Source organism: Grampus griseus (genome assembly GCF_964374135.1).
Source record: "Grampus griseus genome assembly, chromosome: 2".
NCBI classification, from domain to species: Eukaryota; Metazoa; Chordata; class Mammalia; order Artiodactyla; family Delphinidae; genus Grampus; species Grampus griseus.
In genome coordinates this window covers 115632062-115651912 of record NC_139018.1, presented here as the reverse complement: position 1 = coordinate 115651912, position 19851 = coordinate 115632062, and the positions used below count along the sequence as shown (strand labels likewise).

The window sequence follows — 19851 nt, the reverse complement described above, 5'->3', positions numbered from 1 at the left end:
GTAAGGCAAACGTGCCAGAAAGGCTTGTCCACCTCCCCGCATCCCACTGAGGTGCCTAAAATCCCAAGAGATCAGACTCTGGAGTTCCACAGACCTTTCTGAATTAGGGCTCTGCTCCTTACTAGCTGCGTGGTCTTGGGCAGATACTTCTCTCTGAACCTCAGTGTCATCATCTGTAAAATACAGATAATAGCAGCTCCCTTAGTGCTGGTGTGAGGAATAAATGAAGTAATGCATTGAAAGCACCAAGTAAGTGCTTGATACATGTGAGTGTTTTGGGGTCTTTTTTTTTTTTTTTTTGCGGTACGCGGGCCTCTCACTGTTGTGGCCTCTCCCGTTGCGGAGCACAGGCTCCGGACGCGCAGGCTCAGCGGTCATGGCTCACGGGCCCAGCCGCTCCGCGGCATGTGGGATCTTCCCGGACTGGGGCACGAACACGCGTCCCCTGCATCGGCAGGCGGACTCTCAACCACTGCGTCACCAGGGAAGCCCCTTGGGGTCTTTTTGAATAGAGCCTTTTCAGTCACCAAGGAGCCCCCCATTGAAAATGTGCAGGGACATTAAGGAATCACTTGAGATGCTTCTGATCACTGGGACTGAGGGAGAAGAGGGGTCAGAGAGCTGCGGATGCAGTGGGGAGGCTGTTGCTACTTCCGCTGGCTGGGCCAGGACCCTAGGGCTGGCAGGCACGCCGGGAGCTGTCCGTGGTGCTGAACACCATTTATTGCTCTCTGCCGGCCCAGCTTTCAGAAATCTGTGCAACTGTCTGGCAAAGAGTAAGGAAGCAAGGCCAAGGTCAGCTCCCAAAGCCCAACTTCTGTTACCTCCTCCAGGAGCACTTTATGACCTCATCCTTCTAGGCCACCAGGAGCCCACCTTTTCAGATGCCTGGGCTGCTGCCTGGGATGGTTTCTTACATCATTGCCCAACTTGTCTTCTGTCTTCTGGCTAAGCCTTGGACCGTGAGCTCCCTGAGATCAGGGCATCTCTATGCTGAGGTAAATAGGTTCTGCCGTCCAATTATCCAGGGAATATTGTGGGCCCTTAATTCCACCCCTGGCTGTTCTGGAACCATTATGAAGCTCCCGTCCACCCACCCCCTGTAGATGCTTTGCTTTGGCTCTTCCCTGGAAGATTTCCTCTACCTCCCTCACCTCTTTCCTGTGAATTTTTTGACTTGAATTACTTATTTACTCATTTAAAACTATGGGCTAGGCATAGGTCAGAGCATTTTACAAATGTCACTTCATTTTGTTCTTATAACAGTTCCACTAGTTAGGTGAGCAGATGAGGAAACTGAGGCTTGGAGAGATTAAGCAACTTGCTAGCAAACGATGGAACCAGGAATCAGGTTCAGGTGGGTTGGCCTGAGAGCCTGTGCTGCTTTCTTCCCACCATATTACGCTGCCTTCTGAGTATCTCTTTTGATGCTCCAGGACAGTGGTGTGCGGGAAGAAGTGCTCCAGTGTTCTGACCCCAGCCCAGATCAGGCACCAGAAGATATTCCTTAGCATCTGGAAACTCATGATTGAAACAGTTAATCAGAATGCAAGGAAATGGGTGTTTTTGCCTCATGTAATTTGGTTTTATGAAGACCACGAAATGAAAACATTCTCCTGTTAATTACTGTCTCAAATTTGGTCTGTAATTGAGGGAACTAGAGCTTGGGAGAGTGTAGAAACCCGCTGGAGTAGCAGGCCTGCCCGAGTCAGCATTCCGAGCTGCCTTGCACCCGCTCTGTTAATTTTAGAAACTCTCCCAGTCTGGGTGTATTATTAGCTTTATGTACAGAGGCCACAAGGCTCTCAGTGGCCTCTCTATGTCACAATTTTTTTGTTTTGTTTTTCCCAAGAGATTAAATAAAAGGAACGATGGCCATGTGTACATAGGGGTGTTTGCACACTGTGTGTGTGAATGAGGATACCTGTGTATGGCATCTAATGAGTGTCTGCAGCTGTCTTTGAATGGTGTGCATGAGGCTGAGTGGAGAGTATACACAGCTTGAGAGCAGCATAGAAGCTGAAACCATTCTCCCAGGGCCCAGAAGTCATTAGCAGGATGTGCTGTGTTCTGTGTAGTGGGTGTGAAGGCTGGGGTGGGTTCTCCCAGATGGCACAGGGGGAGTAGGGCTGACGAAGGGGTGGCGGGCTGTGGGGCAGGGAAGGAGCTAAAGTTGACCTCTTGGCACCAGACTTAGAGAGAAAGGCCTTAGCCCAGTGAGGCTGTGACTTGAAGTCCCGTCTTGATGCCCTAAAGAACTTGGCTTTCAGAGGAGCTGCCGGAAGCTGCCTTTCCGGAAGCCACACTTCCCTGAGCTGTGTGATGTGGGACAACTCTCTCGCCCACCTTCACTGAAGCAGGCCCTGCCCTCTCCTTGACTCAGAGCGCCATTCTGAGTCTGACAAAGAAAGCAATTTGCTGTGAAGTAATTCTTTTCAAACTTGGAACTCTTCAGGCCGGGGCACTTTGGTTTTGCGGTGGGACCCACTGAAGACTCGAGGAAAGCTTATCTTTTTGTCTCCCACTCCCTTCCCCCTGGCTTCCCTGCAGTAGAGCATTAAAGATGGCTGAAAGGTTATTTCTCTTGGGAGAAGACAGGCTTATTTCTTCCCAACATAATACATTTATCTGTCATTGTGTAACTGTTTAAATTACTAGCAGAGAGAAAGAGCTCTGCAGTGCAAGTTTTCAGTTTTAGGGCCAGCCCTGGGGTGGCTGGTTCTTGGGCAGGGTCCCTGGTCATGCCTTCTAGACATAGGGTCTCTGCCTACCTGTGCTACCTGCATACTCCAGAGGGGCCCCTGCTGGGCCAGATGGGAGCCCTGTGAGTTGGCTTTTGCCTCCTCATACTGCTTAACCTCTCAGAGGCTTCACCCTGAGGGTCCCTCCCCACCTCCCCAGGAAATATTAGCAGTTGCTTTGAGGCCTTAGAAGAAGTGATGCTGGAAGCCCCCACTGGTCTCATTCTGTTGCATTGAGTGGTACCTCACTGGTGCCTGAAATCCCCCCGTTAACACTGCCTGTCACTTAGCTGTACACCTGAAACTAACACAACATTGTAAATCAACTATACTCCGATAAAAATGTTTCAAACATTTTATCACAGAAACTCTGGTAACTGAAATAATTATTCTACCAAATAATGTTTAAAGGAACCTTTTTAAGAAAAAATGAGAAAATATTTGCAATATTTTATTGTGATTAATATATTGATTATTCAATCAGTATTTATTTAAATGTGTACTTGGACATCAAAAATATCTACTTTGCTAAATATGAATTATTTGCTGGAAAAAATAAAATAAAATTGTTGAAATATATTTAAAAAAAAGAAAAACACTGCCTGCATTTGAAGATATCACTGACCTTCCCTACCGCTGTGTTTAGAAGTAAACCTCTGGGGGAGAGAGATGGTCAGACATTTTCTGACTATAGGGGATAGACTAAAGAGAGGCCCCCTGAGAGCCAGTGTGGGAGAAGGCCAGGTCAGAATTACAGGACCGAGTGTGGAGGCCCCGCCCCTCATTGCACAGTGGGGAAACTGAGGCCCAGAGTGGGGAGGGCACCTGCCTGTCAGTAACAGAGCTAGGACTGGATCCCATGCCTCCAGCATCCCAGGCTTCTGCTGTGTGTCTGGACCTCCCCTGTTCTCTGGTCACGGTCTGTGGCAGGTCTGCCTGCCATCCTGTCTCAGGCCACAGTTGACCCTCAGGGAGGATGGAGCATCCTGGCCTGAGCCTGGGGTGGTGCGGGGTGAATTACTTCTGCTGCTAAAACAGCCTCTCGCCTCTCTCTGGATGTCATCATTTAGTTTGCTTTTCAGCCTCTCACTGGGGCATGGGGATTGGAGTAGGAGGCTTGTCATCGGGGATCTCACGGAGGGGCAGGCAGAAGGCATCCCTAAGGATGACTAAGGAAGAGGCTGTTTCTATGCCAGTCATGACATCTTGCCCTGGTACCCATGCACCTATCTCCTGCAGGGTCTCAGAACCTCTGAAGACTTCTCTCTCCCACCTTTGCTGTCTCTGAGCTTTCTTTTAGTCTGTAATTCATTCTCTCTCTCCTCCTATGACTGACCTATGTGTCTCTGGGCAGATTTTACTGGGACCTGACCATGTTGCTGCTGATGGTAGGAAACCTGATCATCATTCCTGTGGGCATCACTTTCTTCAAGGATGAGAACACCACACCATGGATTGTCTTCAACGTGGTGTCGGACACGTTCTTCCTCATCGACTTGGTCCTCAACTTCCGCACAGGGATTGTGGTGGAGGACAACACAGAGATCATCCTGGACCCGCAGCGGATTAAGATGAAGTACCTCAAAAGCTGGTTCGTGGTGGATTTCATCTCCTCCATCCCCGTGGACTACATCTTCCTCATTGTGGAGACACGCATCGATTCGGAGGTCTACAAGACTGCCCGGGCCCTGCGCATCGTCCGTTTCACCAAGATCCTCAGCCTCCTGCGCCTCTTGCGTCTCTCTCGCCTCATTCGATATATTCACCAGTGGGAAGAGGTGAGTGTTCAGACCCAAACCTCTTCAGGGAAGAGGTGTCTTCCCTCTAGGGGAGTGAGGGACCAGCAGGTAACCTCAGATAGTTGGTTGTGGGCTGTCGGATTGTAGCAGGCACATCTCTTCCAAGAGGACAAATATTAGTAACTTCTTGACTTCTTATCATGCGCTAGATACTACACGAATCACTTCACAGGCAATATCCCATTTAAGTCTCTAACAACCATAGAGGGCACCATATAGGTAGGTATAAGTACTCATTTTTTACATGAGGAAATAGAGAAATATGAAGAGATTTATATAGTGTCACAGAATTATTAATTGGTGGACCTGGACTCCAGAGCCTGCATTGTTAATCACTGCACTGTACTGTGGAGGTTGCAAACTCAGAAGCTTGTGGGGGCCAGGCAGGGAATATGAATGGGTGAAAAGGGCCATTTGGAGGACAATAGGGAGTGTGGTGGACTGGGGAAAACTGGAGAACATATCTTCCATCTGTATGAGGGAGCCTCTACTCAGCTCTAGCCACTGTGGCCAAGTGAGAATGGGCGCAGGGTTGCTAGATCTAAAGATTTATCATGAGAAGCAGAAATCTGGACTTCTGTGCAAAATTTGTTGGCAACTGTCTTAGGTTGGGTTCTTCTGGTGCAGACCCTGAGATGAGGATTTGTATGCAAGTGATTTTTTTTTTTTTTGATGGGGAGCAAAGTGGTTCCAGGAAAATCTGGTAAGGGACTGGGGAAGAAGGGCAGGGAAAGGAAGGAAAGGAATAGGAAGGAAAGGAAGGAAGGAAGCCAAACAAGGGTGACACCAAGCAAATCCTGTGGGGAGCTCCAGGATGGTGTACACCACACCTGGGAGTTGCCCCAATCAGGGCAAAGGAGTTGAACTTTTTATATCCCCTCACCTGTCAGTCACTGGCTCAGGACCCTTGCAGCCCTTGGTGCTAGCAGGCAAAGCGGTTTCCTGCAGTCAGGCCTCTGATAACGAGCCACGGGTGCTAGCTGTAGGGAGTGCAAGCCTGGTGCTTTCCTGGAGTTGTGTGAGCACAGACTGTAAAGGGATCCTAGGGGGTCTGGGCAGAGCACTGACTATAGAAACTGAATAAAAAATTGTAAAAGAACTAGGTGGCCAACACCATTCTGAACAAACCTAACTCATCTGTGGGCTGAATGCAACCATCTATGGGAGAAAGAGAGGACTGCAGGCTGGGGTTTGAAAAGAGCAGGTGACCTTGTGAGACTTTCCGCTACCACCAAGTACCACCTTTTGGAGGCAGCCGCAGGCAGGCCAGCCTGAATGTACCAGGGTGGGGGGAGATGTGTTCTGTGAGACTGTCCGCCTTGGGGTCTGGAGCGGGCTGTGGCCTGGGGAAGCTTCCGCAGAGGTGCATTTGTTGCCATGGCTCACTGCTAGTCTCCTGGTCTCTGCACAATTGGATGGAAATTCCCACACTCAGGACACGAAGCCCCCACCCCACTCCCAGCAGCAGCCTGGGCCCTGGGCGACAGCACCCATGGCTGAGAGTCGGGGCACTGGCAGATCGAGGTCAGAGGTGTCACGAACACCTGTGCTGCAGAAGTCCCTACACCAGCCTGGCAGAATCACTTCATGGCAGAAATTCTCTTTGGTTTGGAATTTGCATTATTTCTGCTGATAGGAGGAGCAGTGACTTGTCCAAAGTCACGCAGCAGACCTCTGGCAGGGCCAGATCAGACCCCAGTTAGCACTCTTGACTCCCGGCAGGGACCGGGTGTGGTGGAATGCATGTGGGCTTTAGGGCTAGGATGACACGTGAGACCTGAATTAAAATCCAGCTCCACACTGCCAGCTGACTGACCTTGGGGCCACCTTACCCCCTGAGCCTCAGTCTCTTATCGGCAAAGTGGGTAGAAGTCGTACATTCCTCAGTGGATTCTTGTGAGGATTAAAAGAGATGATGTTTGTAAAACCCTTAGTGTGAAACTGGGTGCAGAGAACTGTTTAATAAACGCCCCTCCCCATTCTACAGGGTGTTTACTTTTCTCAAATACTTTCTACCCATAATTTCATTGGTTGCTCAAACCTGGCTGACAAAGTCAACAGGGCAGGATTTATTACCTGTATTTGTCAGGTGAGGAAACCGAGGGTGGAAGGGTCAGCTGTCCCAGTGGTAGGATCTTGACCCAGGCCTCCTGACTCCCAGTTCCCTGTCCTTCCCACTTTCTCAGGTGGCCTGAAAGTAGGCTGCCTGGTCCTGTTACCGCTCCCTCTGTTGGGGACGACTCCCCGCTGAGACTGGGGAGGCAGGCAGTGGAGGGTCGAGGGGTGGGGTGAGTTCTGTGGGACAGACTGGGTTTGAGGAACCTGGGGGACATGTAGGTGCAGAGAGGTTGGATGTGGGTCTGAGCTCAGGGCTGAGAGGGGACAGTGCCTGTGGGGGTGAGGGTGGTGGTGGCCAGGGCCCCTCTGAGTAACTGCAGAGGGAAGATGGAGGCGTATTTCCTGGAATGCCCTGAGGGGCTTGTCTCTTGGTTTCTGTCCCAAGTGGAAATTCAGAACCTCGTCGGCTCCCTCAGTCCCCAAGAAGCCCCCAACCTTCTGTGTGTCTTGGACTTAACAGCTGGACTGCCGTTAAAAGCAGAGCAGTCGCTCTTTCCCTTCTCTAGCGTCGGTTCGTGTCTCCAGGCCCCAGCCCGCTGGGGGCCAGCCTTGCTCCCCACTTACACCTGGGCCCTGGGGGCCATGGTATTTTGGGGAGATTTGGCAGAGTTGCCGGTGGGTGGGCAGGGTGGGCCCTGGGACAGGAGCTAAGTAAGCTCTTCTCTTACTGTCCCCACTGCCCCTCTGGCCTGGCCACCCTCTGGGCTACCCAAAAATGGCCAGGCAGGCTCTGACCCTGGACAGAGGCCCCAGGTCAGGACCCTGAACTGGACATCACTACCCTGTCTTGTGCGCAGGAAGGGAGATCCCAGGAGGCCAGATGGATGACTCCACACCCCCTCCACACCATACACCCTTATCTTGCCTAGCAGCTGGGAGGGAAGTTGCTTTGAGCTGCTGTCTGCCGGGCACACTGCCCAGCTAGGGGCTCCCCCCAGACTCCTGGGGTTGGATTGGGGTTTCCCAGCTGGAACCCTGTCTCCATACCCTCAGTAGCCTCTCCCACCCCTGGGGCTTCTCCCAGCCTCACCTTGGCCTGTAGGCAGCAGCAGGGAGACCTCTGAGGCCTCAGGTCTGCATGAGACCTGGGGAGGGAGGTGTTTCGAAGAGAAAACCCTGCTCTATCTCCTCCTCCAACTCCAGTTCATGTGAATCTCTCCCCTTCTTTAGGCCTCAGTTTCCCCGACTGTCAGATGTACTCTGATGTCCTCAGAGGCTGGGCCTCAGTCCCCACTCCAACCTCCCTCGGTGAGGATCATGTTAGCTGGTCATTCTGAGGACACGGTGGTGGTGCTGGGTGAGGGCTGGAGAGTCGGCCTCCCATGGGGAGGGAAAAGCTTGCCCAAGATCCCCTGGTGAAGCTGCAGAGATGCTGGATTCCTGACCCTCAGCCTTCAGCTGCCTCCCCCAGCCCAGCTCAGCCCAGCCCAGCCTCCCAGCCGAGAGTTCCCGAACGTTAGTAGCAGCTCTTGGGAGTCAGGGTAGGTGGAGGGTCTCGGCAGGCGTAGACGACTGTCTCAGAGGACGCCAGCCTCTGCCTGCATCCTGGGCGATCTAGGTCAGCATCCTCCCTCCCAAGCCTCTTCCCTCCCTCTGAGGTGTGAGCTTGTTATAGGCATGGAGGCTATTGTTAGAAACCGTGGTTGCCCCCCTTTGGATGTTCCCCTGCAGGGCCCAGCACCCCAGTGACCCATCCCAGAAGCCTCTTCTTTCCCTCGGCAGCATCTTGGCGTAATGGGAGGGGCTGGATGCAGGAAGTCAGGCCAGGGGGGCTGTGCAGCCCCCAGTGAAGCTCCTCGCCCTGTGGGCCTCATTTTTTCCACCTCTCTCAGAATCGGGAGTTTGGGACGACACAGAGGCATGGTCCTGGGGGGCAGGAGCTGGTCCTCTCTACGGGCCCTAGGAAGGGACCTAGCGTGACCCTCTAGTTTGTACTCAGGATACACATGCACCAGCCACCCTCTCAGGACCCGGATGGCTGTTCTCAATGTGGCCGCTTGTTCCTGAGACAAAGGAAGGAGTTTGTTCTTCTTCCCCGAGGAGAAAACAAATCCCAGGAGGGAACTCAACAAGGCCCCAAGAAGAGGCCTTGGCAGAAACTCCAGTTTCTGGTCTCTCCCCAGGACTGAGAAATCAGCTCTTTATTTTGAGGGCCGGGAAAGAGACCGAAGGAAAGGGACCAACATGTGCTGAGCACCTCCTGTGTGCCGGCTGTGGACATCCTCTCGTGATCCCCAAGACAGCCCTGGGAGCTGGCAGTTACTGACCCATTACACAGATGAGGAAACTGAGGCTCAGAGCAGAGAAGGCACTTGCCCAAGGTGGGAGACGGTGAGAGACGTGTCGCCCTGCTGTTACCCTGTGGTCCAGAAACGACAGAAGGGAATAGGAGTAGGAGCTTCCCCCAAGTGCCATGCTGGGCACAGAGAGCGAGCTGTCCAGGCCACCTGCCTGGCAAGCCTTGTGGGGCCCTTGAAATGAAGACAGTCAACCCCGAAAGTCAGAACCAACATCATAAAAGGGGGTTTTAATGAGGTATAAAGAGCAAGACAAATATTTGCACAGTGCAGCTGACTTGCGGGTGGCCTATGGCCCCAGCCCACAGTGGGGACACATGGGTGTTTAGCAACCTCTCCCAGCAACGTCCAGCCTTGCTCTCAGCAACCACCCCTGGGTGCTGTAGAATGTTGGGGGTGGGGTGAGTGTCCACCGTCTAGGGTACCCTCCTAGCCTGAATGGGTGTATCCCCCACCAACTCTTTGCAGAAAGCTCAGACTTTGCCATGCTGGTGCCCCTGGCTTTGTGTGTCTGAGAGCCATCCGCAGTACCCCTCACCACCACCAGAACTACCACCACCCCACCCCTACAGGACACTCCCAGCATCTGCATCCTTCAGCCAATATCAGGCACGCCACCACCACCACCACACTCTCTGAGGCTACATGAGTCTGTGCCACCTGCAGGAAAAAGCACCTTTTTTTCTTCCTGCAAAAGCAGGTTCCCTGTGGGCTGTGCCTGCTCAGACTGGGGCCTTTTTCGAATGCCACTGTGTATACTCGTGGCAGCCCTGATCACCATCATCCCCACCACTGTCTTCATCACCTTCACCTTCGTCGCTTAAGCACTTCTCAGTTCCTGAGACCCTACCATGTGCTCTGCATACTCGTTGCTGAGATCAGTATAAAGGCAAAATTATACAAGGACCTGATCTTGGAAGAAAATTAGTTACAAAGAAAAGAAAAACAAGGATGATAGAAAAAGGAAAGAACACATTGCATTCAAATGTGCCAACCTTGATCTGGTCTTTAAGACCCAGAGTAATACATAGAAAGGGGCAGTTATTGCAGGCTGTGGAGTCTGGGATGCTTTCTAAAAGTGATCCAAGTCTTCCTTCAGTGTGGTATCTGGTTTTGGCTGTTAGAACAAGATACCACAGGCTGGGGGGCTTAGATGACAAATATTTATTTCTCACAGTTCTGGAGGCTGGAAGGATGAGATCAGGATGCTGTCATGGTCAGGTTCTGGTGAGGGCCCGCTTCCTGGTTTGTAGATGGCCGTCCTCTTTCTGTGTCCTCACGTGGCCACATATCAACTCTCGCATGTCTCTTCTTATAAGGGCACTAATTCCATCCATGGGGCCCTACCCTCATGACCTAATCATCTTGTAAAGGCTCCACCTCCTAATACCATTACATTGAGAGTTAGGGCTTCAACGTAGGATTTTGGGGAGATTTCAGTTCATACAAGTTGGGAAATGAAGGAACTTAATAATAATGAATCCCCCCCTCCACCACCCATGTATGTGTTCAGGGCCCAGAGCACTTTCTTAGCCAGTTTAATTTCTTGAACAACCCTGAGAAGTGGGGGCAGATGTCTAGCTTTGTTTTAGTTGAGGAGACGCTGAGGTGTGGAGGGAGGTGAGGACAGGTGTTAGCCATCTCTGAGACTAGGTGGTCCCATGTCACTCAGCCTCCCCATCCCCCCAGAGTTGGGGAGCTGGTGGCATTCTGGTCAACCAAGACTTTGCAAGGCTAGTGGGCCCAAGGTCATAGAGCTGTTGTGTTCACCTAAGCAGCTGCTTTAGAGGCAGAAGTGGGATCTTCCTTGGAGCCACAGCTGGGGCACTGGTACTCAGGAGCTGCCTGCCCTGCCTGGTCTCTAGTGCCCACCCCTCCTTATACAGAAATGTGTCCGCTAAGCTGGGCAATGGCATGCTGACAGCCCTGGGGCTGGTTTCTGGGCCCCAGTGGGGCTAGGCTGCCAGGCGCACAGCTCTGTCTACAGTATTACACTGTGCACCAGGCTTACAGAGGTGAGATGCCGGAGAGTCCCGCCTGGCCCTGGGTCCAGCTTGCTGTGTGGATCTGGCCACATCACTTGGCCACTTTGGGTTTGAGTTGTTTTATTTACAAAACGGAGCTACTGAAAACCACCCTTCCCGCCCTGGGCCAATCTAATAATTTGCAGGCAGCCCTGGGTTCAAGTCTGCCCCTTCTGCTGCCATCATGACCAAGGGCAAGTCCGTTTACTTCTCTGAGCCTGGGTGTAAAAGCGTTAACAACATTTTCAGCAAAGGGTTGTTGTGAGTTTGAATGAGATGATGACTGGGACCGTGTGCCCGCCCCCTCAGGTTGGGTGTTACTGTCTCTCTGTTGCCGGGGACACAGGGGTGATGGGACAGCTAGAGCTGCCATCCTCCAGGAAACTTTCCAAGGTCTGTTTCATCCTTTCAGCTCGTACATCCAGAGTCATGCTACTAAGGGGGCCACAGGTGGGCGCAACCCAGGGGGTGATACACAGTAGTATTCATCTTTGGTTTCTCCAGACCAAGACCCAGGCTAAGCCTATATTTCAGAAGGGGAAACTGAGGTCTCAAGTATCAGAATATCCTGCCACCAGCTACGGGGCTGTTGCTAAAAGACCACTAGACAGGGGTTGAACTATCTAGGGTCTGTTTCTTTGGGTCTCAGGTTCCCCCATCTGAAATGGGCTTAAACTAGGTCTCTGTGGCATTTGACAAGTCTTCAGGTTTGGCCCAAAGCCCCTCTCCAGGAAGGCTCTCTACCTGGGAATAATATGGAGGGACCAGAACTAGGGGTGGGGGCACCTCCAGAGTCTCCCAGGCCAGAGGCAAGGCTAGAACTTCCAGAGACCTCTCTCTAGACTTCTTTCCATCTCTGTCCCCTCCCCATCCTGTCACCATGGTGACCCCTGCTGAAACCAGACCAAGAGGCAGCTTGGGGAGGAGGGAGGTGGGGCAGGGATGCTGGGATGTACGCATCCTTGGCCCTGCCCAGCCACACCTCAGCCTCTTGCTCAGAGCCACAGGAGTGGAGATACACGGGTGGCCATGGTTGCTGTACCTTATTAAACTGTACAGGAGAGCATTACTACTCATACATGTTAACTAATCATAAGGATTAATTATTAATAACTTATCAATAATGGTTTGCAATTTGTTGAATACTTCCATACCCGGTACTAAGCACTTTATATGTATAATTTAATCCTTTTGACAACCCACTCAAGGTAAGAAATTTTATCGCCATTTCCCAGATGAGGAAACATGATCAGAGAGGTTCAGGAACTTTCTCAAGGTCACACAACTAGGAATTGGGTAGGAGTTGGGCCTGGGATCAAGGTCTGTGTGAACTTGGAGCCTACGTGTCTGTACTGCCCCCCCGCAGTTCCATGGCTGCTTTGGCAGAACCCGCTGCCCCTGGGGGGGTCCTGAGAGTCTAGTGACAGATTTAGGGAAACACCATGTCCCTGGTGTGACCGCAGACCACAGTACCCCGAGGAGCCTCTGGTGGGCTGGCTCTTCTTCATGTTGTCCTCACAGCCCAGGTGAGCTGCCCGTTTCCAGGCTGTGTGGGGCTCTACGTGCCCTCCCTTCACGTGTCCGGCCTGGGTGGCTGGACTCCCCATGGGAGCCCACCCCCGTATCTGCACGGATCCCAGGTGGAGTCCCTCTGGAGCCCCACAGCCTGCAGGCTGCTTCTCCCAGGGCCAGCCTGACGCCTTCCCACCCTCGCCACGGCCGGGACCTGCACCGAGCTGGGCGCGCTGCCCAGTGTGTGCAGAGCATCAGGGCCTGCAAGCAGCTGCGGGGTCTGCCCAGGAGCGGGCAGGCTCCCAGCTAATTGGGCCAATCTCTCCCCTCTGCCCGCAGATCTTCCACATGACCTACGACCTGGCCAGCGCCGTGGTGCGCATCGTGAACCTCATTGGCATGATGCTCCTGCTCTGCCACTGGGACGGCTGCCTGCAGTTCCTGGTGCCCATGCTGCAGGACTTCCCCGACGACTGCTGGGTGTCCATCAACAACATGGTGGTGAGTGCCCAGCCCTCGGCCCTCCCTCCAGGTGCGGGGGGAGGGGACCGACGAGGTGCAGATGGGCAGAGCAGGTCACGTAGGGCCTCGGCGGAGCCCTTGGCTCTGTGCTGCTGCCTCTGCTGCCTTACAGCCTCCACTGAAGACGGGAGCCTCGCTCTTTGGCGCTGGTTGCACCCAGGGAGACTAAGACCAGGGCTTCCTCAGATTGTATCAGGTGTGGGAATACCAGGCTGGTGGCTCCTGCCCTCCTATCTCTGCTCCCCGAGGCTGACTAACCATTAAAAGCCAGCAGAGTCCTAGGAAGGAGAAACCAGTGAGGGGCACTGTGGGCAGCCCACATGGACTCCCAGATCACACGTGGCTGCTGCTTTCTGCTCCAGCAGCAGAGCTGGGCTGTCCCTCTGCACCCTCCTCCTGCCCCACCCCACAGGCACACAGCCCCGTCCTAGGTGGGGTCCTGAGCAGGGAAGGCAGGTTCGAAGGAGCCTGATCCCCTCCCTCCCCCTCCACCCTGTGGGTGGGTGAGAGGAGCCGTGGGGCAGGGTTCCCCAGCCTCCTGTGAACAGGGCATGCTCCAGGCAGGGTGGCGGGTCCCCTGGGCCTATGGGCCTTTCTCTGGCTCTGCGAACCCCTGCGTCCTCCTCTCACTCCCAGTCAGTTTGGTGTGGCGTCTAGGCAAACGCTCAGGGCCCCAGGGGAGGAAAAACTGGCTTTGAAAGAGGTGAAAGAGACCCTGAGGCATCTTTCAGCATCAAACAGGCCTTTGCAAAACAGCCTTTTGATGAGCTAAGTGTAAATGAATCGGCCACGTGGATTGAATTTCCCGGTCCCCAGAGGCTCAGCAGTAAGCCAGAGCCCTGGCTGGAGGCAGCTGGGGGCTGCCTGGGGACAGGGAGCCCAGGCCCCCTCTATCCCTGGAGATCATTGACCTCCCACCCTCTGGAATGAGAGCCCCTAGACCAGCTCAGCTGTGTCCAGGATGGTCTGAGTGAGCTTGAACTTGGCACGCAGCGCCTGTGCCTTCCTCCAGGTGCTGGGAACAACCTGGTGATTGCGGAAGTGCTTAGGGCTCTGGGCGGGGTTCTGGGCGTGCAGTAGGGTGGCTTTCCACATTCATGCTAACGCATCTGCCTCTTGAGCAGACAGCACTGGGGAGGTGGGTTTATCCGGTGGCCCCTTCATTTGGGGCAGTTTCCGCTGTGGGAGGGTGACAGGCCCACACATGCATTAAATTCAGGAGATGGCCCTTCCGAGCGCAGTGTTCCCACACTGAGCCTTCCTGGAGACACCGACTGGCTTTGGAGACAAAAATAGCCAGGAGCCTCGCTCCCTCTCTCCCTCCTTCGCTCCCAGCACTGTGTGTGTTTCAGGCCATCCACCTCTGGGGTGGGGGAGGGTAACGAGTGGCCACAGCCCTGGATGGACGCAGGCCGGGTTCACACAGGAGGCGACTTAGCTCGGCAGCTCTCTAACTCTGCTCACCCAAAACGAGGGCAGCGTTTTCGGCTCCGTCTGCCCGAGCTTGTCCCCCCAGGGGAAGCATATCTGGTTTTATAATTGAGGTCAGTGGGGAAATGGGCTTCACTTGGCGGTAGTTCGGTGCGGGGGATGGAGCTGCTTCGGTGAGCTCAGGACAGCGGGGTGGCCCAGCCTGGAGCCCTGGCTGCCGGGGAGGCTCCAGGCTGCCCCCGGGCTGAGAGGTCCGGGGCTGTGGAGGCGGTGGGGTGTTAGGCGGGTGCCCATCCCTTCGCTGGGGCTTCTGGTCTGAGCCCTGCCCCTCCACTGCCAGAGAAAGGCCTAAGTGAGGGATCCACTTGGTCACCACGGGCCGCTAGTGTGGGCCTCCCTGCCCCTCACCCGAGGCTTTCAGCCAACAGCAAGGTTGTAAGCCCAGGCCTCAGCCACTGGGAAAGTGAGGCGGAGGGGTGAGAGGTAGCAGGGACTTTTCTAGCTCTTCTTGAGAAGGGCCTGCCCTCCCCTTGGCCCAGGCCCCTCCCCCCCTCCCCCAACCTGTCCACCTTTGCGTCTGTCCACAGAACAACTCCTGGGGAAGGCAGTACTCCTACGCGCTCTTCAAGGCCATGAGCCACATGCTGTGCATCGGGTACGGCCGGCAGGCCCCGGTGGGCATGTCGGACGTCTGGCTCACCATGCTCAGCATGATCGTGGGTGCCACCTGCTACGCCATGTTCATCGGCCACGCCACCGCCCTCATCCAGTCTCTGGACTCCTCCCGGCGCCAGTACCAGGAGAAGGTAGGCTGGAACGCTCAGGAGAACCTGCCCGTCGCTCCTTCCCATGGGGAGCACCGGCTGCCAGCCACCGGGCCCCAGAGGGTCCAGGCCCCCTGTGACGGGGGCCCCCGTATGGGTGACAGATGGGGGCGAACCCCTCCTAGGTGAGAACTTCTTCAGCCCCCCAGCCTTAAACCTCTAAATGTCTTTTTATTTGTACCCCGTTTTCCTCCTGCCGAAATTGGGGGCTTGTCCCTCCTGACTGAGGGCCCCTTTCCCTCCTGACCTCCCCACCCCGTGCCCACTCTCCCCTCCAGCCTCCTCCTCTCTGAGGGCCTTCCCATCAGCATTGAAACTTGCTCCATCTCTCCCTTTTTAAAAACGTCTGTCCCTCTACCATTGACGGGCTTTGCCTCCTATCTTTTCTGCTGTCTGCCTTTTTCATGGACAAATTCCTAAAACCAACCGACCAACCAAAACACTCGCATTGTTTACGGCTGCTGAATCCACTTTCTTCTCTCAGCCCACTGAGTCTGAGGTTCCCTCTACCCTCCGTGTTGCTGAAGCCAGTGGGTCCTCTGGGGTCCTTGTCTTGCTTGGCCTCTGACAGTTATGACTCCCTGCTTGGCTTCACACTTGTTTCCATGACCACGCACTCTCCGTTCTCTTCCCTGCTCTCCTTGGCTGGCTCGTCTTCTCAGTCATCCCACATTGGGCCCCTGGTGGCGTGGGCCCAGCTCTCTGCTTCTCTCTCCCCCATCTTCCTAGGGGCTGCTCTTTTCCCACCTCACCCTCACCCCACGCTCTGTGTCCATCTCAGCGCAGTGGGACCCAAATAGTATAGTCAGCCCCCACCTCTTTGGAGCGCTAGTAGGTGAAAATAGACTCCCCTGTTTCTGATTGTTCCTGGGGTACAGGGACTTCCCTTACATCTCAGTGTGGGGAACATCTGTTCTTGCCTAATTGTGCCTCCTGTCCCAGCCATGCTTCTGAAGATCCCCGCTCTCCACCCACAATCCAGGGATGGCTGGAGCAGCACCCACCCATCACCCCCGGGGTGAGCAGGAGCATTTCTTATTTGGTGAAGCCCTGGGCACTTAGGTTCACAAATCTCTTGTGCCCAAACCTCTTTTTAAGGCCCCTGCTCTACCCAGCCCCTCTCCTGGGCTGGAGTTGCTCTTCAACAAAAGACAGCCTCCGCCGAGGCCATGTTTGGATACATGCCCCACCTGATGGGTCAGGCCTCCTGGCTTCAGCCTCCAGTCCCTCTAACCCACTGCAGCCCATTCTGCTGCCTCTGCCAGTTCGTTACAACTGATGGGAAACAGCTCCTTCTAGAGTCTGTGGGTGAGGCCTCTCTGGTCCACAGTGTAACACAGAAGAGACCGACGTTTAGAGGAAACTCGATCGACCTCCTGGTCAGTGGGTCTCCTGTATCTGGGAGTTGGACAGTCCCTGTTGTCGGCCGGCCATCTTCACAGTATTGAACATGGTGAGGAGTGGACACTCTGATGGCGCCCCTCCTCCACTCCAAGCGGCTGGGAGTCAGGGCCACACCCACACCGAGGACCTCAATCTCACAGGTTGGCCGTAAAGGCCCACAGGGTCTGTGCCAGCTCTGGTCACCGGCAGCCGAGACAGGGTGGTGCGAGCTGGGGCAGTGGGGCCGGCTGGCTAGGGGGTAACGCCCTCTCCCTCTCTCCTGGGACTCAGTACAAGCAGGTGGAGCAGTACATGTCGTTCCACAAGCTCCCGCCCGACACCCGGCAGCGCATCCATGACTACTACGAGCACCGCTACCAGGGCAAGATGTTCGACGAGGAGAGCATCCTGGGCGAGCTGAGCGAGCCGCTGCGGGAGGTGAGCTTTGTGGCTGCCGGCCCGGGAGGGGGTCCAGGCCTCCCTGCTGGGCGGCTCCCCTCACCTCCACCTCCCTTTCTCAATCCACCCTGTCTGGGGAGCAGGAGATCATCAACTTTAACTGCCGAAAGCTGGTGGCCTCCATGCCGCTGTTTGCCAACGCGGACCCCAACTTTGTGACCTCCATGCTGACCAAGCTGCGCTTCGAGGTCTTCCAGCCGGGGGACTACATCATCCGCGAAGGCACCATCGGCAAGAAGATGTACTTCATCCAGCACGGGGTGGTCAGCGTGCTCACCAAGGGCAACAAGGAGACCAAGCTGGCGGATGGCTCCTACTTTGGAGGTGAGACAGCCAAGGGGCCCTGGGGGGACGGGGCAATGGCTGGAGAGACACCGAGGATGACATCACAGACCCTCACGCCACTGCCTGGAGGCGGGTGTCCGTGAGCCCAGGGCATGGGTGGTCCCAGAGACGAGAAAGACAGTCTGGTACCCATTTGGTTGGGGGCTGGCATCCCCGATGCGGTCACGGCCTAGGGGTGGGGCCTTGTGAGCCTGTCCAGCTTCTGTCCCAGACAGCGGGGCCCCAGGTCAGGGTGGGGTGGGGGATCCTTTGAAGTCTGCCGGGGACCCCCCCACCACAACCCCCTCCCCCCCGTGACTCCTGCCGTCCTGGCAGAGATCTGCCTGCTGACGCGGGGCCGGCGCACAGCCAGCGTGAGGGCTGACACCTACTGCCGCCTCTACTCGCTGAGCGTGGACAACTTCAACGAGGTCCTGGAGGAGTACCCCATGATGCGGCGGGCCTTCGAGACGGTGGCGCTGGACCGCCTGGACCGCATCGGTGAGGCGGCCCGGAGGGAGGGTGGATTCCCCCCGCTGCACAGGCCCGGCGGGCTCCCCTCTCCTCCCACCCTACCCTGAGCTCCTGCTCTTGTTCTGTGGCCCAGGCAAGAAGAACTCCATCCTCCTCCACAAAGTCCAGCACGACCTCAACTCAGGCGTCTTCAACTACCAGGAGAACGAGATCATCCAGCAGATCGTGCAGCACGACCGGGAGATGGCGCACTGCGCCCACCGCGTCCAGGCCGCCGCCTCTGCCACTCCGACCCCCACGCCCGTCATCTGGACCCCGCTGATCCAGGCGCCGCTGCAGGCCGCCGCCGCCACCACTTCCGTGGCCATCGCGCTCACCCACCACCCGCGCCTGCCCGCCGCCATCTTCCGGCCTCCCCCGGGGCCTGGGCTGGGCGGCCTCGGGGCGGGGCAGACGCCCCGGCACCTGAAGCGGCTGCAGTCCCTGATCCCGTCGGCGCTGGGTTCCGCCTCGCCCGCCAGCAGCCCGTCGCAGGTGGACACGCCGTCTTCCTCCTCCTTCCACATCCAACAGCTGGCTGGATTCTCTGCACCCGCCGGACTGAGCCCGCTCTTGCCCTCGTCCAGCTCTTCCCCGCCGCCTGGGGTGGGCAGCTCCTCCTCGGCACCCACGCCGTCCGCTGCGGCGGCCGTCGCCGCCGCCACAGCCGGGTTCGGCCACTTCCACAAGGCGCTGGGAGGCTCCCTGTCCTCCTCGGACTCTCCCCTGCTCACCCCGCTGCAGCCGGGCGCCCGCTCCCCACAGGCCAACCAGCCGGCGCCCCCGCTGCCCGGGGCCCGGGGCGGCCTGGGACTGGCGGAGCACTTCCTGCCTCCCCCAGCCTCGGCCAGGTCCCCGTCGTCCAGCCCCGGGCAGCTGGGCCAGCCTCCCGGGGAGCTGTCCCCGGGTCTGGCCGCCGGCCCACCAAGTACGCCAGAGACACCCCCGCGGCAGCCTGAGCGGCTGTCCTTTGCGGCAGGGGCCTCAGGGGGGGCCTCTCCTGTAGCCTTTACCCCCCGAGGAGGTCTCAGCCCCCCTGGCCACAGCCCAGGCCCTCCAAGAACTTTCCCAAGTGCCCCTCCCCGGGCATCTGGCTCCCACGGTTCCTTGCTCCTGCCTCCGGCATCCAGCCCCCCCCCACCCCAAGTCCCCCAGCGCCGGGGCACCCCGCCCCTCACCCCGGGCCGCCTCACCCAGGACCTCAAGCTCATCTCAGCCTCTCAGCCGGCCCTACCCCAGGACGGGGCACAGACTCTCCGAAGAGCCTCCCCGCACTCCTCTGGGGAGTCCGTGGCTGCCTTCCCACTCTTTCCCAGAGGCGGGGGCGGCAGCGGGGGCAGCGGGGGCCTCGGTCTCCCCGGGAGGCCCTATGGTGCCGTCCCTGGCCAGCACGTCACTCTGCCTCGGAAGACATCCTCAGGTTCTTTGCCACCCCCTATTTCTTTATTTGGGGCAAGAGCCACCTCTTCTGGGGGTCCCCCTCTGACTGCTGCTCCCCAGAGGGAACCTGGGGCCAGGTCTGAGCCAGTGCGCTCCAAACTGCCCTCCAATCTATGAGCTGCGTTCCCTCCCTCCCTCCCTCCCTCCCTCCTTCTCTCCTCTTTTTTTCTCCTTTCTTTCTTCAGGTTTAACTGTGATTAGGAGATATACCAATAACAATAATAATTATCATTAAAAAACCCACACCAGAAAAACAAAAGAGCAGAAAATAACCAGGTATTCTTAGAGCTATAGAATTTTGGTCACTTGCTTTTATAGACTATTTTAATACTCAGCACTAGAGGGAGGGGGGAGGGGAGCAGGCAGGGCCCAAATGCAAAAGTGAGAGGAAGGCAGGTGGGTTCTCTGGGGCTTGGCAAGGGTGGGGGTGACCCATGTTTGGGATACCTAGAGCAGACTTGTCA

General features: G+C 56.1%; 1 protein-coding gene across 1 annotated transcript in view; it reads left to right on the top strand.

Annotated features, from left to right (window-relative positions):
- The window catches only part of HCN4 (hyperpolarization activated cyclic nucleotide gated potassium channel 4), a gene marked incomplete at both ends in the record, with an annotated part of 41208 nt that extends 21704 nt beyond the window's left edge, over nucleotides 1-19504 (top strand). The window contains 7 exons of the mRNA XM_082648781.1: nucleotides 4096-4519; nucleotides 12831-12992; nucleotides 15032-15250; nucleotides 16943-17089; nucleotides 17194-17434; nucleotides 17771-17935; nucleotides 18042-19504. Coding sequence (XP_082504907.1) covers nucleotides 4096-4519; nucleotides 12831-12992; nucleotides 15032-15250; nucleotides 16943-17089; nucleotides 17194-17434; nucleotides 17771-17935; nucleotides 18042-19504 — 2821 coding nt within the window. The remainder of the gene's footprint in view (nucleotides 1-4095; nucleotides 4520-12830; nucleotides 12993-15031; nucleotides 15251-16942; nucleotides 17090-17193; nucleotides 17435-17770; nucleotides 17936-18041) is intronic.
- Between the last annotated feature and the right edge of the window lie 347 nt (nucleotides 19505-19851).